Source organism: Myotis lucifugus, unplaced genomic scaffold (assembly GCF_000147115.1).
Source record: "Myotis lucifugus unplaced genomic scaffold, Myoluc2.0 scaffold_0, whole genome shotgun sequence".
Classification (NCBI taxonomy): domain Eukaryota; kingdom Metazoa; phylum Chordata; class Mammalia; order Chiroptera; family Vespertilionidae; genus Myotis; species Myotis lucifugus.
Genome location: NW_005871048.1, coordinates 46,971,326 through 46,980,283, shown reverse-complemented (window position 1 = coordinate 46,980,283; position 8,958 = coordinate 46,971,326). Strand labels below are relative to the sequence as shown.

At 39.6% G+C, this 8,958-nt stretch overlaps 1 protein-coding gene across 2 annotated transcripts; it reads right to left on the bottom strand.

The window, feature by feature from the left end:
• Positions 1–6,030: 6,030 nt before the first annotated feature.
• Positions 6,031–6,737, bottom strand: PPDPF (pancreatic progenitor cell differentiation and proliferation factor). 2 transcript variants are annotated; one of them, XM_023751604.1, is made up of 2 exons: positions 6,521–6,737; positions 6,392–6,483 (listed from the first exon to the last, which is right to left on the bottom strand). In XM_023751604.1, exons 1-2 carry the CDS (start codon positions 6,651–6,653, stop codon positions 6,392–6,394), a joined length of 225 nt encoding a protein of 74 aa, XP_023607372.1. In that variant the 5' UTR covers positions 6,654–6,737. The 2 variants fall into 2 exon arrangements, with proteins under 2 accessions (XP_006081484.1, XP_023607372.1); XM_006081422.3 differs by having other exon boundaries at positions 6,031–6,732.
• Positions 6,738–8,958: the final 2,221 nt, after the last annotated feature.

Genomic DNA, 8,958 nt, shown 5'->3' with positions numbered 1-8,958 from the left:
GTCGCGGTTGCGCCTGGTCGTCTCTTCTCTCTGGGATAGGCATTTTGTGGCTCACGCTCTCGCCACGACGCAACAGGGACGTGCTCTTAGATCCCCCCCGACAGGGGCCCCAGGAAGAAGAAGAACAAGAGGGCCTCCCTCACCCCCTCCCGCGTCCCTCATGGTTTTGCCCCATGGCAGCCGGTCACGACACCGCACTTGGTTCTCATTTTCAGGTTTATTTGTGCTCCTTTCATTTTTCTGTCACCTTCCGAGAAGGGGAAACCAAACAAAAGAGTCTCTATTTCTTTCCAGGGCTTGTAAAGTAGAAGGTATTTGACAAAGGCGAGAGAGGGACTTGTGATTTAAAGCTGTACAGCCCTCCTTTCTCTGGTAGACCAGGAGAGTTTTCTCAAATACGGAGTTTCAAAGCTTTCCCTGTCTCCCCCCGGCCCCCTCAGGGATTTTTTCTTTTCTTTTTCTTTCTTTTCTTTTCTGGCCAGATACCTTTTTCAGCCATAGCGATGGGGATGTCGGAGCCGACTGAAGAGAACAATGCTATAGTGAGCCCCCTCCCCACATTTTTCTCCTGATTGCAAACGGCGTATTTCCTGCTCTTCCCATATTGCCGTGTACTTTAAATTGTAGTGGTGGACCGCGTACCTAATGCATGGGGAGAGGTTTGGAGGCATCGCTGTCTCTTATTTTTAATGATTTTTTCCGTAGTCAGTTCCTTTTATTCTTGTCTTTGGGGGTTCGGTGGGGATCGGTAGGGGCTCCAGGAGAGAATTGAGATTTGTTTTAATCCTGTCTGCTTAATTTGAATTTTAATGCAATCTGCAAACGTGATTTTCTGCATGGTCATTTATTTCCAAAGGCATCCCCTAGTGTTGCCTTTTCTAGTTTCAGCACCCTATCCTTCTCTCATAGAGGGGGTTCAACTTTTGAGGCTACCCATCCATCCATCCATCCCTTTTTTTTTTTTTAAAACCCAATTAACATACTTTCAAGTTTTTGTTTTTTTTCTCGTTTCCTGCTGCCAGGTTGAAACGGATTGAAGGTATCTATGGATCCTCAGTATAACTAACTAGAGTTTGAGAATTTTTATGGCTTGGCTGGCAACGTTGAGGTTTTTTTTTTCTTTCTCCCCTTCTGTGCTTGATTCTGCTTGCAAGCAATGAGGAATGACAGGAGAGCACATAGGGAGGGTTTCTTGGCTGATTGCATTTAAGCCAGGAATTCACTGTGAAAATAAAGCCAAGGAGTGATAAATAAAAGATGCAATCTTCTCTAGGAGACAGACACACAGCATGGGCTTTGCCTGCTTTCATCAGTGAAGAGGCCTGGGCGAGTTGTAAAAGAAAATACTAACTTTTTGAATAGTCCCCAAAGGGGAAGGAGACCACTGAATGGAGTTGGCATTGGTTCGTGTGAAGTAAGTAGCATGCTGCTGCTTACAGTTTTGAAGAGTTGACCACCCTTTAGAAACACATACGTGCTAAACAAGTGCTGCAGAAATTGTGGAAAATATTTTTCTCCCCCTCTGAGTTCTGCCAATTTTCTTAACTTCCAAGTTGTACTACTTGTTGTGCCAGTCAGCTTAGAGATGGAAGGTTGTTAAATGCCTGGCAGCTGGCACTGAGATAGAAAACTTAGGACCAGAATTTCTTTCTTTCTTTTGTTTTTGATGGAGAATGGAGAGAGTAGCTAGATTAACCATCTAATTTAGCTCTCAGTGGTGGTTTGAACTGGAATACTAACTCAAGAGGCTTATTTTATAATTTTGTGATTTGAGGTAGAACTCTTTTTCACTTCAGGACATGAAATGAAACAACAGAGCGTACAGCATTGATAGCATCATGAGCGATTTTCTGGTATTGCAAAATTACAAGTTTGTATAAGGAGTATTTATTGACTTTTGTAGAGATGATTAAATTATAATTACAATAGGGAAAATCTAGTTCACTTCCACTGTTGAAAATTATTTAATGATTGAGGGACAAAGAATTTAGACATCCCCAGGAATTGAACAGACTTGCTAGTTATTTTTCAACTCCTAGGCTTTAAGAAGACATTTAAAGGAAAAAAAATAGCCCTAACCGGTTTAGCTTAGTGGATAGAGCGTCAGCCTGCGGACTGAAGAGTCCCAGGTTCGATTCTGGTCAAGGGCATGTACCTTGGTTGCGGGCACATCCCCAGTAGGAGGTGTGCAGGAGGCAGCTGATCGATGTTTCTCTCTCATCGATGTTTCTAACTCTCTATCCCTCTCCCTTCCTCTCTCTAAAAAATCAATAAAATATATATTTTTTTAAAAAAAGGAGAAAATACACTCTCAGTGTGGTAGTTGTAAGTAGTGTTTCATTGGTGCAGAGCTCTCCATTAGCTGATTACAGGAGCAGTGGTTCTCAACCTTCTGGCCTTTTAAATACAGTTCCTCATGTTGTGACCCAACTATAAAATTATTTTCGTTGCTATTTCATAACTGTAATGTTGCTACTGTTATGAATCGTAATGTAAATATCTGATATGCAGGATGGTCTTAGGCGACCCCTGTGAAAGGGTCGTTCGACTGCCAAAGGGGATGCGACCCACAGGTTGAGAACCGCTGGTTTAGAGGAAGCGTAAGTTGACTTATTTTTGTTAAATAATGACATATTAGAACTTATATGTAAATATTATTGATACCATTTAAGCGATGATTTAGAAGTCACATTAAAAAGTTTTGCCTGGGAAAGACTTATCTAATATGGTCTAAAATTTTAATTATAAGGGAAAATAAATGCAATTGCATAGAAATATGTAAAAATTTCCTGTTGGACTGAAACAGCTAACTGGGGCAAATATTTGTAGCATGCTCGACCAAAGGCTGGCAGAGAACTCCAAAAAAATTGGTTAAAAAAAAGATGAATAACCCAGTAGAAAAATGGGTAACACATTCACAAAGAAATGCACACGATTGAGCTTAACTCATCTTCACTCTTTTATAAAGAAACACAAGTAAAAATAACATGCTGTCTTCATCTATCACATTACTAACAAGATGGGTAGGCAGTACTCAAATAGATTGAGGAGATGGTGGGCGAAGAGGATGCTGCTTCCCTGCTTGGCACAATATTTTTTAGTCATTTCTAGAAATTTTTCTGCACAGAGTTGGTCTGTACAGTGAGCAATACCCGTTGCTATAAGGTTTGCAATTCTAAAAGGTTGGAATCATTCTACACTTTTATCAGAAGAGCCCTCGCTGGTTTGGCTCAATGGATAGAGCATCGGCCTGTGGACTGAAGGGTCCCAGGTTCAATTCCAGTCAAAGGCACATGCCTGGGTTGCAGGCTCGGACCCCAGTAGGGGGCGTGCAGGAGGCAGCCGATCAGTGATTCTCTCTCATCATTAATGTTTCTATTCCTCTTTCCCTCTCCCTTCCTCTCTGAAATCAATAAAAATATATTAAAAAAAAGAGAAGGGAACTGATTAAAAAGTACTTGTGGAATACTATGCAACCATGAAAAAAGTGAAGTAGATTTATATGTACTGACAAGAAAAGGTGATCTGAATATTTTGTTTAAAAACAAGCTAATTGTTCATATAGTATGCTGCAATTTCTGTTTAAAACAAAAAAAGACATACATATAGATGCATAAACATGTCTCGAAAGGTTGCACAATCATTGAATAGTGGAGAAAGATGGAGAAGGGCTCTTAAGTGAATAGGCAAGGTTTTGTGAGGAATTTTACTTTTCATTTTATGTCAGTCTTACGGTTAGATTGTTCTTAAAAACTAAAAGCATGTATTTTTGTAATAAAAATCTAGGAAAAATTATTCTTGTGTTTTTAGTTCATTTATATTTTTTGTTTTGGGTGTGTGTGTGTGTGTGTGTCCCCTTTCTGAAGACCTGGTTGCTGTACATCCATTTTTGGGGGGCTTTGAAACACAGTTTCCTTATTTGTGACTAAATAATCACTTTTAAAAAAGGCAAATCTCAAAACAAAACTAGGGTTTTATATAAGAAGGAAATAGTTAATTTTTAAAAGGAGTTGCTTTTATTTTTTTGCTGATTACTTTTTCACTTTGGTAAACACTTTTATGGTCTTTTAAGATTCATAACTTAAAATATTGTGTTTTGGGGGTGGCAAGGCAATAAAAGGTGGTCGTTATTAGAATTAAGATGGATAAAAATTTTAATTAACTAATTTATTTAGGGTTGATTTGTTGCCCTTTCTTTGAGTATTTTGATTTTCTTTACAGACCGGAGGTTATTATATAAAGATGTGATACTAAATTACTTTTAGAATTGGATGTTTTACTTATTGGTGATGGTACATTTTACTGAATGCATTTTCAAGACTAAAGTAATTAATACAGAACAATTTTGAATCAGGTATTACACTTTTTTTGCCTTTTGATTAATGGAAAAAGTACATAAAAGAAAATTTGAAACGGTGCATATGTATTTTTTATTTTTTATGTGAATTGCGATGTGATTTCCTTACAAATTGGGTTTTGAAAGTGAGTTCCTCATCTGTGTTCAGCATTGTTCTGAGGAAAGTTAGGTTTTCAATTTTAGCTGAACAGATCTTGGGATTTGTTATAATACTTAGTTCTCTGATGGTTAGTATTGGTTCAAATCTAAAGTATTCAGGAGACAATACTTTTGTAGCTATATAAGATTTCAACAATACTGGAAGTTGGAATTGCAGATGTGGATTAAGAAAGCATTTCTACTCTTCTTCAATCTTTTTAATTTCTTGCCACACACTTGTATTCTGAGTACACCCTTGGATTGTAAAAGAAAAGGCCATTCCTATTGTTTGTTTGTTTCCCCCAGCTTTGCATTTAATTTCATCCCTTTGCAGATTTGAGACTTTGATGCCTTTCCTTTTAAAAACTACAGGATGCCTGTGGAATATGTGTTTTAATAGAAGAAATACTGCAATTAATTGAGCAAGTCAGGTTATAATTGTCTTGAGTATGTCCTGGCCGGTTTTTGAGATGTTTATCCTGGGCCTTTTTTCTTTTCACAATGGATAATCAATTGCTTTCAATTCTAACTCCAAATGTTTCCTTTGGAAAGACACAGACCAGCATATATTTTCTGCTCACACTCATATTAAGAGAGTTCAATTAATGTATGATTTCAGCTAGTAATATGTTCAGTGAACAGGATGGCAGTGGAGGAATGACTGATGTTTTCTTTTAAGAAAGCTATACCTTTGAAAAATTACACAGGTGGCCCTGCCTGGTGTGCCAGTTGCTTGAGCGTTGTCCTGTGCACCAGGAGGTTGCCAGTTTGATTCCTGGTCCAATTCCTGGTCTGGGTTGCATGCTCCAGTCTCCATTAGGGGGTGGGGGTGGGGGGGCGGTGCAGGAGGCAGAAGATTTGTGCTCTCAAATTGATGTTTTTCTCTCCCTCCCTTCTCTCTCTAAAAATCAACCTATTCTTTAAAAAAAAATTACACGATTAGATCTATACTAATTCACATGCTTGCATGCTTTATTATTTTTGTTAGAAAATTAATTTTCTTCAATGATGCAAAATGAATCTTTGTTGTCTTTACTTTAAGACGCTTACTTACATATACATATGATAAACTCGTTGCATTAGAAATTTTTTTAAATTTATTTTTTTAATATATATTTTTATTGATTTCAGAGAGGAAGGGAGAGGGGAAGAGAGATAGAAACATCAATGATGAGAGAGAATCATTGATTGGCTGCCTCCTGCATGCCCCCTACATGTGCCCCGGCATGTGCCCTTGACCGGAATCGAACCTGGGACCTTTCCAGTCCGAAGGCTGATGCTCTATCCACTGAGCCAAACCGGCTAGGGCTGCATTAGAAATTTTTATAGGGCAGTCATTAAATTTGAACTGCTGTTGACCCTCAACTGTTATATTTGAGGACAAATATCCTAGAAAAGAAAGCAGATTACAGGTAAGTATAAACATTTTAGAAACAAAGCAGATTATAGGCCATTATTTATTAGATGGTAATATAATAAACTACATGGAACCTACAAAACCATTTTTAGTCACCTTTCAAATAACTATAATACAATTTTTTTTTTTTTTTTTTTTGCTGGCTGCTTCTCATTTATTTTCCACTTGGTGCAAGGCACATGGCTATGGGGTGTTAGGCAGGCTTGCGTGTGGCTTGGGTAGTAAAGACTGGGGCTCTCTCAACTTCGCTGTTTTGATATAAAAGAACCCAACTGCTTCTGCTTGCTGCAGCCGGCCTAGTCTACGCCAGGTGGGGTGAGAGGGAAGGGGATGGAGGAGGGGGGGAGGGGCTCAAAGCCTAGCGCCTCTGGAAGTCTGGTGGCTGGTGCTGGCTACTCAGGATGGGGGCCCAGCATTGACTTTGCCAGGCTGGCCGCCAGGCTGCTTCCTTGTGGCTTCCCGAGCCAGGTCACAGGTGATCATGCTGCTGGAGGCCTGGGGAGATTCCGAGTGCTCTGGGGACTCCAACACTGTGGCCATGAATGGGAGAGTGGACTTCCCAAAAAAGAAGCTTGCCCACCAGTGACCCGGGTCGGCTTTGGGGAGACCCGGGTGGTGGGGGATGGCTTCCCCAGGGTACTGGGCACTTCCACAGGAGCTGTTACTGGAAGTGGAACCACGGCGGCGCCGGTAGTAGTCGTGGGTGGCCACGAGTGAGCCTCTGGAGGGGATGGCGGCCATGCCCTTGCTTGTGCACTGGTGGAAACCTTGGCGGTGACCCCTCGCGGACCTCGGCGCGCGATAACGGGATAACGGGGGCGCTAGGCCAGGGAGCCCATTTGCAGAGGAGACCGCGGGAGGCCACACCACGGAGACGCGCGGAGGTCACTATGATACAGTTTTAAGAACAGTACGTTCTCACAGTAAAAAAACCTAACTTAATTTTCTTGGCTTATTAACTTTTTGAGATAGCTAACTAAATGTTTAGGGATTACTGTAAATTAGAAAACATGAGCTGTTTCCTCCTTTAAATGGATGGGAATACTCTCCATCTCTTTCTGAGAAATTAGTATCAAGTGATAATTTTGAGAAAAACATTGCATTACATAGTCTTGTCCCATGAGAAGTGACTCTTGTTCTCAATCCTAGCCAGAGTCTCTAAATAAATAAATAAAAAGTGTGTTGGTTATATTTGTTTAAAAAATCTGAGTATCTTTCCAGTTTTTGCTTTCAGTGCCTGTGTTCTGCTGAGAATACACTTTGTACATAGTTTTCAATTCTTTAAAAATAATAGGTAGCCAGGCTTTGGAGAGAATGCAGTGCAAAATCTGCTTTTCATTTTGAACTTAAAGATTGCCTTTCAGCTGATAGTAAATGAACTCTGTTACTAAGGGTATGCAGTTTTATATTTGTGGAAATCTTATGTGAGAATTAGTTTTGAGTCAGCTAACATATATTTACATATATTTATTTATGTATTTGTAACTAAGTTGATCAAAAGTGAGCAGAAAAAGAGACAAATGAATCCAGGTGTCATTTGATTATGGTTACCTCAAGCATATTTCAGTGACTTCTGTGTATAGATACAGTTCCATTTCTTCTTAAAACAAAATATGCTAACAGATGAGAAGCTATTTTTATACAATATCTTGCATGATAGCCGTTATCAACTTATAGAGCTATGTAGGTTTTAGAGATGAAAAGATGACATAAATTCCAGCCTTTTCCATTTTGCTGATGAGAAATCTGAGGCATAGACATATTGAGTAATTTGAAAAGTTAAATTTTGTGTCTCTTTCCACTGCTTGGCTACCTCTTAATTTGCTGGGAGTGTTTGGTAAATCTCAGAAAAATCTTAGAAATGAGAACAATATTTTTTTGTTGTTTGTTAATCCTCACCCAAGGATATTCCCCCCCCCCCCCCCTTGATTTTTCAAGAGAGTTGAAGGGAGGGAGGGAAGAAAAGAGAAAAAGGGAGAGAGAGAGAGAGAGAGAGAGAGAGAGAGAGAGAGAGAGAGAGAGAGAGAAAAGAAAGAAAGAAAGAAAGAAAGAAAGAAAGAAAGGTAGATGTGAGAAAGACTCATTGATTGGTTGCCTCCTGCACGCACCCCACTCCAGCTGGGGATCGAACCTGCAACCCAGGTACGTGCCCTTGACTTGAATCAAACCCTCGAGACCCTTCAGTGCCTGGGCAGATGCTCTAACCACTTAGAAACATCGGCCAAGGCAGAGGAACAATATTCTTGAATGTAAATTGACTGAACTGTTGCAGAGTTTATTTTGCTAACATTTCTTTGAATGTTATAAAAGTATTTCTAGACAGCATTTTAATTTTAGGCCACATTCTAATAGCTTCAGTTAAGCAATGATTCTAGCATACTAAATACATGGTAGTGTAAAACATTTGTAGACATTTTTGGAAATTGTAGAGCTGTTCTAAAGTGAGGTTAAAATTCAGGAAAAGTTAGTTATGATTGCTAACTATTTGAATATTACAGCTGTGTGAATATACATGAAATTATGCATACACCCATGTAATCAAGAATTTACTAAAAGTTTAGTGCTTTGACTGCTCTGAATTTAGTATGTTTATGAAAACTTATCTAGTAGTGTCTGTATTTGACTTGTTTTTGTACATTTTTCAGTGTGTTGTCAGTCCCTCCACCTTCATCATCAGTGAATGGTATACACATAACCCCTAGATACACTTTATTCACATAATTGATGTGGCTTCAAAACTTAGTGACCTCTCTAATTTTAAAGTCCTCTTTGATTTGGTGCTTTTCTTCACTGAGCTGAACATAATTTACCTGAGCCTCCTAATACTACTGCAACAATATCATCTGTATAAAAGCCTAAGCAACCGTTGACTGTTAGACCGTTTGCTATGTCGTGCACTGGCCACCAGGGAGCAGACACTCAATGCACAGGAAACCTGGAACAGGCTGATGACTCAGAGGGGAGGGGGAGAAGGGCAGGAAGAGATTAACCAAAGGTCTTATATGCATACTAGAGTCTTGGTGCACCATGGGGTCCCTCGGCCTGG

Coding starts and splice junctions, on each gene's coding strand:
- PPDPF (XM_006081422.3), bottom strand. CDS start 6,653: ATGGCCGCCATCCCCTCCAGAGGCTCACTCGTGGCCACCCACGACTAC.